This window comes from Caloenas nicobarica, chromosome 1 (genome assembly GCF_036013445.1).
Source record: "Caloenas nicobarica isolate bCalNic1 chromosome 1, bCalNic1.hap1, whole genome shotgun sequence".
NCBI classification, from domain to species: Eukaryota; Metazoa; Chordata; class Aves; order Columbiformes; family Columbidae; genus Caloenas; species Caloenas nicobarica.
This window is the reverse complement of record NC_088245.1, coordinates 98,533,141-98,545,916: the sequence shown is the minus strand read 5'-3', so window position 1 is coordinate 98,545,916 and position 12,776 is coordinate 98,533,141. Positions and strand designations below refer to the sequence as shown.

The 12,776-nt window shown below is 39.6% G+C and overlaps 1 protein-coding gene across 1 annotated transcript; it reads right to left on the bottom strand.

Annotated features, from left to right (window-relative positions):
* Positions 1–250: 250 nt before the first annotated feature.
* LOC135990103 (granulocyte-macrophage colony-stimulating factor receptor subunit alpha-like) lies at positions 251–10,846 on the bottom strand. Its single transcript, XM_065637526.1, has 9 exons — positions 10,762–10,846; positions 6,772–6,901; positions 6,508–6,683; positions 5,817–5,956; positions 4,034–4,072; positions 3,001–3,130; positions 2,464–2,560; positions 1,519–1,600; positions 251–325 (listed from the first exon to the last, which is right to left on the bottom strand). The coding sequence occupies exons 1-9, from the start codon at positions 10,844–10,846 to the stop codon at positions 251–253; spliced, it is 954 nt and encodes a 317-aa protein (XP_065493598.1).
* Between the last annotated feature and the right edge of the window lie 1,930 nt (positions 10,847–12,776).

The following is a 12,776-nucleotide window of genomic DNA, read 5'->3' as shown; positions in this document are numbered from 1 at the left end:
ATATTTCAATCATATTCACAAAATGGAAGCTATCCAATAAGGACAAGTTACCCAAACAGTTAAAGTTAGCCAAAATTAAAAGAAAATACAATGGCATTTTAAAAAATTACATGCGAAGTATCATTCTCTCTCAGCTGCACTATTGTTTTTGCCAAGAAAAAGGAGGAAGTGACAAAATCCTATACAGAATTCCAGACTTTCCACAGGGAAAGCTAAGAAATGCACTTTCAAATTCTTCAGTTTTAATTTGTTATTTCAGTACATCAGCAACTAATGTAATCTCTTCATTTTCAGACTTTATTGACTGAATTTTGCTCTCCATCAGCTGAAAGTAAAATAAAAACCTCCATTAATTTTATATATAAGGTTAGGCTAGCCTCTACTTATGTGCAATTCTGAGAGTATTTCAACTTGTTGCATATTTTATACCAATATTTTATTTCTTTTTTATCTTATCTTATATGCTTTCCTTTGCTGGACACAACAGTGAAATTTCATCAGCTTTGTAACGCTGACACATTATTTTTGGCTGGCCTGGAAGTGAGCAGGGAGAATGTGTGCTTTTCTCCAAAGCACCATGCAGATTACCACAAAGAATATAAAACAAATTAATAATAAAAAAGCTTTGCTAAGGTGTAGAAGTAGATGAGTACACATTGGCCCGAAGTTTAGCTAATTGAACAGACCATGAGAAATTACTGGAAATAACATGAGAAATTGCTGGACAAGAAAAGGGCACAAGTGAGCTGTTGGTGAGTGTGCTGGTCTGGTCAAACGCTGTATGTGACTACTGCAGTTTGTCTCGCTACTTTACAAAATCCTATTTTAAACTGTCTTCTGTGTCACCTTGCTTTTCTATACTGTGTGTCTAACTTGCTAGTGAGTTTCATTCAAGCTGGACTAGTGGGTGAGCAGGAGAGAGCTGCACCTGGAGAGACCCAAGGTGAGAGCTGGCGACCTCATGGGGGGACCCAGGGTCTGGACACAGAGTTCAGATGTGAGGAACTTGCTAATTTATGGTTGTTGTGAATGAGGAGAGTGAGGGCGTGTGCACGTCTCACTGGCAAACTTCAGCCCTGCTCACCCAGAGAGAAGCAGGAGGACTGGGATGTCTGCAGCCCCATTTATGTGACTGCAGTTGGTGTTGAGGTGGTGGTGGTGCCAGCAAAGGCACCTGTGCTGGCCTTTTTGGCTGGCTGCATTAGTGTCCTCTGTGTGTGTCTTTGTACACATGTGTGCCTTGTGTTGGGAAAACACACAGTTCTTGCTGCTGTCTGGACCTACCAATGGGAGCACCAGCCCCTGTACTTGTGAGACTGGAGCAGGAGAAACCTCCTGGTTCTGAAAGAGCACTGCATTCAACTTCCCTTAACAAACTTGCCTGCTGATTTTCTCTTGCAATTCCTCAAATATGGAAAAGAGTTATTCCCTGCATTAAGTTCCTTATCATTTAAAAAATAGCTGTAGTAATCTTGTATCTATTTCACACATTTAGTATAAAATAGAAAGAAAACATACCTCTGGATTTGTATCGTGAAGTCCATGAAATGCATTTTTTGGCTCTGGGATTTGTGGAAATGCTGCTTTCCAACAGCCTGTCCTGGAGATCAAAAGAGATGGAATAGAAAAGAAAAATTAAATATCCATCTCTGTCAAAACCATTGCACGCTTGAACCAGCTCTTCTCCTCCTCTTCCAGAATAGAAGGGAAATGAAAAAAATACATCTCAGAACAGAATGAACATATATCAGGAAAGCACTACGAATTTGAATGGTAACGGTTTAATTTTTGGTTAAAAATTCATGAGTAGTCATTTCTTCTTTAAAAAGAAGCAACTCCCAATTGTCCTGCCCTTCATGTTACTACAAGCAGTGAAAAGTGGATGAAAAAATTTTAAGTAGCTGGAAGCACAGTATGTTATCTGAATTACTGTATAGTCCTATACAAAGTGTATGATACGGCAGAATAGCCTTTTTCTTTCTGCTTCACTTCCATAGTTTATTTCAGGAAGCAAGCTGCTTAGCTTATGTGCTTTCAAATACATTCAGTTTGCTGGGCCAACTCTAGTGAACATTGCAAAATCTTTACTGGTAAGTACAATCAACCTGTGTGTTTGCAATAAATTGAGCAGTTCAAGAAATCAGAAAACCTATTGCATAGACAGTCAACAATGCAAATATTCAGAGCAGCTGTACTGATAATATGAGTAATTGGATATAATTGCTCTCCTTGACATGTTGACAGGAGAGGCCCTGGATAAGGTTGTGCAGAACAGCTGGGGAGGGATTTTGAGCATCACCATTTTAGTACCTGCCTCAGGATCATTAATTTGGATTAATTTCTACTACTGCGTGAGCGAAAAAAATTTATCTGTACTACAGGGACACTTCTGCCTTATTTCTGTAAGAACTGCAGATGTTTCACATACCCACATGAAATAAAATAAATGCATAAATTGTTTACCTTTTGCAGAACAAAATTGCAACTATTGTCACTAAGAGCACTGCAACTGCTACCACGACTAAAATCCATTCTGAAGAAGGAATAATTTCTTCATTTCCTGAAAGTGAAATAGTCAGAAAGTATTATTTGTAATAAAAAGGAATACATTTACAGCTGGATCAAACATTTACTCTGGTGACCAATTGGTGAATGTCAGTCTGAAAGATTTCTATTGGAATAAAAATCAACTCTTTAATTTAGCACCTTAGTAGTAGTGTATTCTGGGAGGGATTAGCATTGAGCCTGTTTGTTCATCCCCTGCAGTAAGCAGATATGTACTTCAGCTGCAAATGTGTAAATTTTTATATTTATTTCCTATGTCAGAGTGTTAAGTGATGTAATAATTCTTTTCTTCCTCTTCTTCTCAGTAATGTGGAGGGAAACAAAATGTTTGCCAAACCTTTATACATCTGTGTGTCCATAGGAGCGCAGCAATGTGTGAGGCAGAAAGGACATCACTGGGGAACAGTAGCCCATGGCATGGATTTTCATTCTTACCAAACTCAACAGGTGTGCTCCACTCCCCCCAGGCTGGACTCACGAAGCAGGCACTGCCTGCTGCTCGCATTTTCAAGAGGTACTTCTTTCTTGTATTGGATCTTTGAAATGTGTGACTACTTCCCCCTTCCTAAAAACAAAGCAAAACTAAGTTGTTTTTCTTTGTTGCATGTCTAGGTGTTGATAATATGCAAGTTCCATTTACCAGTGAAACTTTTACAAGGCTAGGAGAATATTGCTTGTTAAAATAGACTGCTGTTATAAAGCAAAAAATAAATGTATGCATGTTTATTATGTATATAATATGCATGTATCCGTTTATCTCCTTTAAAAAATAAACTTTCACTCAATAAACTTTTTATGTTTAGAAGCTTTTTGTCCTTTAAACTACATACTGTAATTTCTTACACTATAGTTCGATCTATTGATAATTTCCCTTGGCAGATCGACAGAGACAGAAAAATATCTTGAATTGTCTCATTTTGATACTGCCAGAATTGAGAGATTTAAGAAATAAACTGTGCATGCACTTCAGCTTCCTCAGTCTTTGCATTATGACTTCTCAGGAAAAGCATAACTCTCCAGTCAAACCTGTAAAATAAGTAGAAAACTGCAATACTTAATGCTACTAGAATTTGCTGAACATGCTTGCTCTTGGATACTTTCAGGTTAGAGATGAGATGTGCAGGCTGCACTGATTAGAAGGAAGTGCAGTGTACGTGGAGGACAGCATCCATCCCAGAGGGCTTTTGTGGTCTTTGTTTTTTCATGATGTAAAGTAACGTAAAATGGAAGGTTTTCAGAATACTTGCAGAATAGTAATAAAGTTCTGCCCTTGAATGTATGATAAATAACATATAAATGTCGTGATGCTTTAGTAGTTTGACACATTTGTGGAATTTAGAAATAAGGATCCCATAAAGCATAGGACATAGAACACATGCTGATTTAAAGGTGTTTACATACTATTTACTTTTAATAAATGACTATGGAACTAACATGTATTATTGATTAACAAAGAAAGCACACTTACTTGTATAGAAGTATATATGGTTTTTCCCTCAGGATTATCCTGTAAATTGAGAGAAAAAAAAACCCTTTATTTTTATGATTGCTTGTTTCGTGTTAAGATAAGAAGTAATTTTTATCTACTCTCCCCTTTCTCTCCATTACTGCAGTTTATCTACTTGACAGTTCAGTCAGAAGAACTAGTAATTTATCTAACATTGATTATCTAATATATAATTCATCTACAAAGCCAAGTTTATATAGTAACTTACATCGAAAAGTACAGAGTGTTTCAAAAAGATGGACTCAATTGTATGTGCATACTACTTTGAAATTGGGTCCACCTTTTTGAAACACCCTGTGTTTGTTTTCCTCACCATCAGAGTTGAGAAACATATTTTATTTCAGATTGGTGATCAAACTAAAACACAAGCAAACCAGACTTGGATGAAAACTATAGCTTTATTCTTAGACACACCAGAAAAAAAAAAAAAAAAGATAAAAGATAAAAATCTGTGAAAGACAATTTTTAGTTTGCATCTAGTGTTTACATTTTACAATGCATCACTATATTTAATCGCAAATACTATGTAAATGTTGGTTCCTTTTCCCTCAGATGACAACATTCAGGAGTGACATGGATTCATGGATATTTTAGGCTGCCCTCCAACTACATTTTTGATAGACAGAATAAAATTCACTCATCTCTTCTGAATAGCCATAAAGACTACCATGAAGTGTAGTGACCACCCACAACTAATGACTGGCAGACTATACCATCCGCATTAGCCTTTTATTCCAATGTCAAACAGTTTTCTATAGGCTTTCTTTGCTGCAGTGGCAAAGGGACTCAAAGAAGCAATACGGTTTTGTAGCAGTTAGTTGAACTTGCAAGAAAACTCATCTGTGAAACAGCAAGCCCCATCCAGACCAAAAAGTTCGAAATAGCAGAGATCTGGGAAATGCCTTAAATGAGACGCTAAATGGCCAAATCTGGTTGTAGTACAAGCAGGTGTTTCCTTTGTAGCCACTATCCGCCACCCTGTGGTCACTTGACGCAATTCTGCCGTAGTTGGGATAGTTCAGATCTACTCGTCTTGCAGCAGAACACGGCCATTTCACTCCTTCCTTATTGCTGCAAAAAGACCTGTAAAGCCAAGGTCTGAATTTGACTTTCGGTAGTTTAAACGATTCCCTCAGTAACCTATGCTTATTCACACCAACTTTCTGCTTTCTCTCACATTTATTTTCCTTTTATTTTAACACCATAAAGCTTCAACTCTTGGACCAACGACTGTGTTGCTTATGTATGACATCTAGATAAGTTATTTACATTTCATATATATATATAAATTTCATTCACCTCCATGAACTCATACTTGTTAAGTGGATGCACATTTCTCTGTCCAATATTTACAGCCCAGCTCTGTGCTTTCACAGAGATACAGTCACCACTGGAAGGACTCCAGGACATCTCCGACAGGTCTTAGTAAAAGTGTCTTTTTTTTTGTCACAGCCAAAGCTGAAATATGTTTAAATCTTGGTTAGCCATGCTTCTCCTCTTAGTCCCACACAGGCACAGTTATCCAGTGTTTCTCCAGCAATATCCCACACAGAGAAACAGGCATTAAAAATGGGTCAGTGTGGCATAACAGAGTGCCTGAAAGGCACAACCGCACAGGAATACGGTGCTATGCATGAGGAAGGCTACACCATACAAGAGAGACTGGTTTTCTTTTTATCCGTGTGTTTTGGTAAATGCAAACATATGTATTGATGTTTAATGTAGGTGAAGAAATTCCTCTTACCTTATACTTTATGTTGATTTCATATTTAAAACACTTGTCTTTGTTAGAATGACTTATCTGGGGTCGTTGCCACTGAATTATGCAATCATCTTTAGTTTCATCACAGTCGACAGTGATATTTGATGGAGACATGAGTTTTTCTGAAATGATATAACCAAGAATTCAAATAATTGAAATCACTTGATGTCTTTTTGTTTTGATAAAAGTACAATTGCAAATAACATCTCCATGAATAAAGATAACTTATTTGTATCAATTTTTCTTAGGAACTCTGTTAAAAATAATTAAAAGACAAAAGTTATTTAAGTCCTCTGCCCAGGATCAGAAAAAAACAGGGATGAAGCCAGGGAACATGACTTAGGAGCATACAGACGCAAGCCCTGTCCATTTACTTTTCTAGATTAACAAGGTAGAGTTCTGTCTTCTTAAGCTGATGTTAACCCTAATGTAGGAAATCCAAAGGTCAGTTCTTTCTTCAAGGCTTCTTACATGATGCTTCTGAGACATGAAGGTGTTGCTTAGTTGCTGTTGTGAACTGTGAAGCTTATCCCCCCTTCCAAAAAATTAGCCATGCAAAATTAGGAATGACACTTCAGTTTTAAGAATCTAGTCAACTTATTCACATATCTTGCTATTTCCACAGATGTGCATGCAACAATGAAAATAAAGCAGAAAGAAATTATTTACTTACCAATTTTATACAGTTGAACATACTCATCATAGAACTGGATCTGCGAGTCTTTGCTAGACCCGTTGACCAGGAAGTAAGATTTTTGAGTCTCTATCCTCACATTTTGGAATCTACATCCCATGTTTCTGCCATTTTCATCTTTAATGTAAAGCTCACATTCCATCTTGTCGTCATCTCTGTATATAGTTATTTTAGTTAAATTTGGGCAGCGTGATGTGTTAAATGAGAATTCAGACTTCCCTAGACTCAGGTAGACTTACTTACCTTGAGTTCTGCCAGTACAGAAAATATTGTGTGTCTCCTGGAGCATCCCTGCCTGCTTGCCAAGTGCAGGTCATGAGGGAAACGTTATAAATCACACAGGAGAAGTTTTCAATGGCTGATTTGTTCATGCCTGCAAACACAGGAATATCTGTGATGAGGAAAAATCGTGTGACTGCTCCACGCTGGAGGATCCTGGCACATGCTTAAATATGTTACACACCTGCAACTCAGCTGATTATTTCTTGGGTTAGGAATGACTTGCTTCATTTTGGGTAGTAACACTGGAAGATATATACACTGACAGGTTCAAAGAAGGATTTGTCATGGATAAATCCTCGAAAGATATGGTAATAGCTGCATCTGATACAATAAGTCTCAGGGGAGCCTACACTGCTCTAGTAGCAGCTGACACCTAAAGTGTGCCCGTGTGCTTTGAGTTGTTCCTATTAAAAAGGAGGCACTGGTGCCACAGTGCCAAAACCTGAAACATTTACCTGTCATCTTTCAGTACCCTGCCGCAGCATTTCTATTTAAGGGATGTTCTTCAGCGCCCTATCAAATGAGTGGAAAGCATGAGGAGATGCTCTGTGGACTCCAGAGAGGGAGAGAAACCCAAGTATAGAGCTGTGAAGTTTTTCAAGACTTCAGGGATGTGTAGATGCAAACTGGTGAGGTGTTCTTGCTCTGCAGCGATACCTCCTTCCACCTGAGATTAACATAAGGAATCTTCTGATCACAAACATATCAATTTACTCCCTAAATTCCACCCCCACAAAAAGCTAATAAAGAGACTAAATATACAATCCATACAAATGAATTAAAGAATGAGGAGTTTCAATTTTTCTTTTATCCCCAAGCCATTGGAAGTAGGCAAATCCTTTCCGAAAGTCTAGTGTATAACCTTGAGGAATATATCTGCATATGCTTGAATATGTGCCATTCGTTTTCATTGATGTAAAAGAAAAACTTTCCCTATTGTGCAAAAGAGGTGTTATATTTCCAAACATGCACTTCTTATTCTCTGCCTGAAAGATACCATGCAGAAGGTTTATTTTTTTATTTTTCATCTATTGCTTTAAACAGTGCTACTCTCTGTAGAAAGCAGTGCTTGTGCTTGATTTGTAACAGTGGGACAACTACAATAGTGAAGTAGGTACTGACATCTTCCCAGGGTGGAGAACTTGCTTCCCAGAAGCTCTGGGTAATGAACCTTTAGCAGTGCAAGGTGAAGAGTTCAGTGCTTCCCTCCAGAAAACAGACTAAATCAGAAGCAGAAGTTGCCTTTCATAAAGTCATGGCACTTCTCAAGTAATCTACTTACATAAGATCTGAGTTCTATTATAGATCCCCTGCCTGCTATCAAAACTTTGGATGTGAATTAGAGCTGAAGTTTGGATCTGATCTGGAGATGAATTTGGCAAGGAATGTAAAAAATAATAAGGGCTTCTATATGATCATTCATCAGTAAAGAAAGATTAAAGAAAGTGTACCGCCCCTGATAAATGAGACAGAAGAACTAGTGACAACTGAAATGGAGACAGCTGAGGTACTCAATAAATTTTTTCCTTGATGTTCACTGGTAAAGACTCTTCCCACATCTTTTAAGTCCCTGAATCTCAAGGAAGGGACTGGGGGAATGAAGTCTCTCCCATCATAAGAGAAGATCAGGTCTGACACTACCTGAAGAACCTGAGCATACATAAGTCCATGGGACCCAACAAGATGCATTCTAGGGTCCTGAGGCAATTGGCTGTTGTAGTTGCTAAGATACTCTCCATCATATTTAAAAAGTAATGACAGTCAGACAAAGTGCTGGTGACTAGAGAAAAGTGAATATCACATCCATTTTTAAAAAGTGTCCTAAGGAGGATCCTGGGAACAACAACAGCCAGCTTCACCTCCATGCCTACTAAAGTCATGCAACAAATCCTCCAGGAAGTTATGTCGGAATATATAGAAAACAGGGAGGTGATTAGAGACAGCCAGCATGGTGTAATCAAGGGCAGATTGTGCCTGAGAAATCTAGTACTCCTCTACAAAGGAGTGACCACATAAGTAGATAAAGGAAGAACAACAGATGAAGGGATGTCATCTACTTTGATTTCTGTAAGACCTTTGGCATGGACACCCACAACATTCTTGCCTCTAAGTTATAGAGATATGAGTTTAACAGATGGACTGTTGGATGAAGAATTGACTGTATGGGTGCAACCCAAAGACTTACAGTAGCCAATGGCTCAGTGTCCAAGTGGAAAACAGTAATGAGTGGTGTCCCTCAAGGGTCCATACTGCGGCAAATACTATTTAATATCTTTATTAATGACACAGCTATTGGGATTCAATGCACACTCAACAAGTTTGTGGATTACAACAAGCTGAGTGGGGCAGTTGATACTCTAGAGGGAAGGAGTGTCATCCAGAGAGACCTTGACAGACTTCAGTAGGCCCAATTTAACCTCATGAAGTTCAACAAGGCCAAGTACAAGGTCCTGCATCTGGGTCAGGGCATGAATGGATTGAGAGCAGCCCTGCTGAGAAGGACTTAAGGATATTAGTGGATGAAAAATTGGACATGAACAGGCAATGTGTGCTTGCAGCCCAGAAAGCTAATTGTATTCCAGGTTACATCAAAATAAGTGTGGCCAGCAGGCTGAGGGAGATGATTCTGCCCTGCTACTCCACTCTTGTGAGACCCCATCTGGAGTACTGTGTTCAGATCTGGGGTTCTCAGTACAGGAAAAACATGGATTTGTCAGAGAGGGTCCAGAGGAGGGCCACCAAGATGATCAGAGGAATGGAACACCTCTGCTCTGAAGAAAGGCTGAGAGACTTGGGATTGTCCAGCCTGGAGAAGAGCAGGCTCTGAGGAGACATCATTGTGGCCTTTCAATACATAAAAGGGGCTTATAAGAAACGTGGACAGACTTTACTAGGGCCTGTAGTGGCAGAACAAGAGGCAATGTTTTCAGAATGAAAGAGATTAGGTTTATATTGGATTTAAGGAAGAAATTTTTTATAATGAGGATGGTGGGACACTGGGACAGGTTGCCCAGAGAAATTGTGGATGCCCTGTCATTAGAAGTATTCAAGAACAGGCTGGATGGGGCTTTGAACAACCTGATCTGTTGAAAGAAGTCCCTGCTCATGGCAAAGAGGTTGAACCAGATGATCTTTAAAAGTTCCCTTCCAAGTGAAACCTTTCTATGATTGTATGAATCTGGCTGGCCCTCAGGACCCACTTCAGAAATATTGTGTCTTCACAGGCTTCTGTCACACCAATCAACCCTGAAAAAGCACATCACTGCATCTCCAATGTTCCTGAATGCTTATATCTTGTTTTTAAGTAAGCCAGTAAGGACCCAGGTATCTAATTCAGTCTGTCTTTTGTGCTTAAAAATTCTAATTCAAACAACATAAGATGCTTCTCACCAAAGTTCCTGTGTAACCATGAAAAGACACAATTTTACACGTCAGTTGCATCAAGGCCCTGATTCCACACGAGTTGTCTGAATGCAAGAATTTCTCAAGAATGGCCAGAGAGGGCAGATATGCCTCAGTACCAAGAAAGGTCTCAACAAAAACTAGAAAGTACTGCTAAAATACAGACTGTCTTGTTCCTCCCAAGGATACTTTGTTTTCAGTTACTTAAGGATACGAAAGAAAAAGAAGAAAGTGTAATGATTTATCTCCATTAAAAATTTACATAGCAAATTTACCATTATAGAATTGGTAAAATTTCCTGCAGTCCTCAGTGAAATTCATGCTGCTTATCCAACTCAGTCCCATTTTCCACTGACTGAGCATGAAATTTCTGCTGCAAGTGTCCCATAACAGGATCAGTAAGGTGCAGGACTGATTCCCAGATTTTTGGGTGCAGAGGTTACTACCTGGCACATCTAAGACAGAAGGCAACTTAAGCACAAGTACCCATAATGAGAAGCATGTTACACTTCACCTCTGAAGATTGTCCCATAGATGTGTTCTACTCACAGTTTGTGCAGTTCCAGCCAACACACAACTGGGCAATCAGCAGCATCCACTGGGCCATGAAGATGAATGCAAGAGGAGCAACCATCTCTTCCTCCTTGGATAAAGAGAATGGTGAAACTTGCTCAAGGTGAAAGATGCCAGCGTGAATCACTCTTGAATTTGTCTAGTCTGGTTTGCTCATATTCCTGCTTCTACACTATGTGCAGTTCTGGTGGGAGGAAAGATCAAATAGACTTCTTAGCAGTCAGAGAAATGTTCAAATTAACTGTAATAAAGTTAAAGAAGTTGTCTTTTTCTGTAACAAAACAATTTGTCTGATGCTTGGTAAAGATGGTGATCTTCAGAGCACTGTATAAATGTTACATACATACATTTGATGACTGATATCTTAAGGTCTAAAGATTATTTACCTGCTTGCTATATACAAAGGTTAGGATGAATAGACATCAAGCAGGTGGGTAAACAGCTGCAAACAGAAAATACCAGAATGAGCCACAGCAATATCCATCAGGTTGAGTTACCCAATGATGAGCATGGTAAGTTTGATGAGGATGTTAGCTCATTATAGTTCATCTATTTTAAAGGATGTTTTTGAGTATATGTTTAAAAGTGGATCCAGGAGTGGTGTCTAATTTCTACAAACTCAGTACAAAACCCAGCATAAAATCAAAACTGTGACTAGAATAATTTTCAGCAGGCAGTAGTTACCTCATTTGCAAAAAAATTCATTCAACTTTAGCTCCACGTATTCTTCTGATAGCTTTTTAGATTTTTCCTGGGGCATCACCTCTCCAGCCCTGGCATTCCTAGAGCGTCACTGTATACCCCGGCAAACAAAATAGTCAGAAAGACATAGATAGACCTACCTTCTATTTCAAAATGTCTTTATCTTGTTTATCTTTCTATCACAATCCTCAGGCTCAGAGAAGGTGGAAAGACTCGTATTTTAAATGGTTGTATAGCTATAAATAGGGCTGTTTCCCTTGCTGCTTGTGTTTTGGGGAACTGTTGTGTCATCGGAAGTGTTGCAAGATATGATGTTCATCACTTCTCATCTCATTCTTACCAAATTCATGTAATTTCATAACTCGTGATTTCATATAACATGAGCAAGCAGTTGGCCAGTTACATTTTCCTTTCTGTTGTACAGAGTCCACTGGTGCTTGGGAATCCAACAAATGCATAAAAATCTTTTGCTTTACAGATATTTCTCTCTAGCTCTAAATAATGCTACATAGTACAAAGCATCTCTCAATGCAAACAGTGTCTGTGGGCTGTGAGGGTTGGAGCAATGGGGGCTTCCCATGGAGACCCAGGGCAGGGCCCAGCAGCCAGGATCCCTCCCAGCCCCAGCCAGGAGCAGGGCACTGGGGGGCACTGGGGCAGCCCCAGGCCGCAGCATCGGGCACCTCCCTGGGGATGAGCTGAGGCTGGGATGTTGGACATGGGCCCAGCTCAGAGGGGTCCATGGCTGGGCAGGGCAGGGCTGTGGGGACCTGGAGACCAGCTCTGCTGCAGCATCACTGGGGCAGAGGCTGACAGTCCTGGGGGCTGTCATGGGGTTCTGGGCCCTGGGCAGGGTGAGGGGAGCCCCAGGGGGCTGACATGGAATCCTGAGTCATGGGCAGGGTGGGGAAGCCCCAGAAGAACAGACAGGGATGCATTCAGGGAGATTACAATGGGATTTTAAAAAATTCCTTAAGCCTGTGGAAAAAGAGGATTTCAAATCTTGGATATGAAGTCTACAAATAAGCTATATCACTATCTAAAGTTGTGATCTGGGTTTGTTCTCAGTCCATTTCTCCCAGTGTAAAAAAAAACAAACCACAAACCACTGCAAAAGCAGACAAAAATTTGCAGGTAGTAAGTATTTGACTACAAAAACCTACTCCGTGGCCTGCTGCTGAGCATTTGTTCTCTTCTCAGGTCACAGTTTTGCATTTTCCAAAGGAGAGGATTATTATGAACAGTAAAAAACATCAAAAGCTCCCTCATACCCTGAAAGGCTTTGCTTC

Bases quoted from the DNA above. Each gene is read 5' to 3' on its own strand.
- LOC135990103 (XM_065637526.1), bottom strand. From the start codon at position 10,846: ATGGTTGCTCCTCTTGCATTCATCTTCATGGCCCAGTGGATGCTGCTG. The intron at 6,902-10,761 runs GTGAGTAGAACA...CTGTGTTTGCAG, and splicing joins TGGCTGGAACTGCACAAACT to GCATGAACAAATCAGCCATT. The intron at 4,073-5,816 runs GTAAGAGGAATT...CTCAATTTACAG, and splicing joins AAATCAACATAAAGTATAAG to GATAATCCTGAGGGAAAAAC.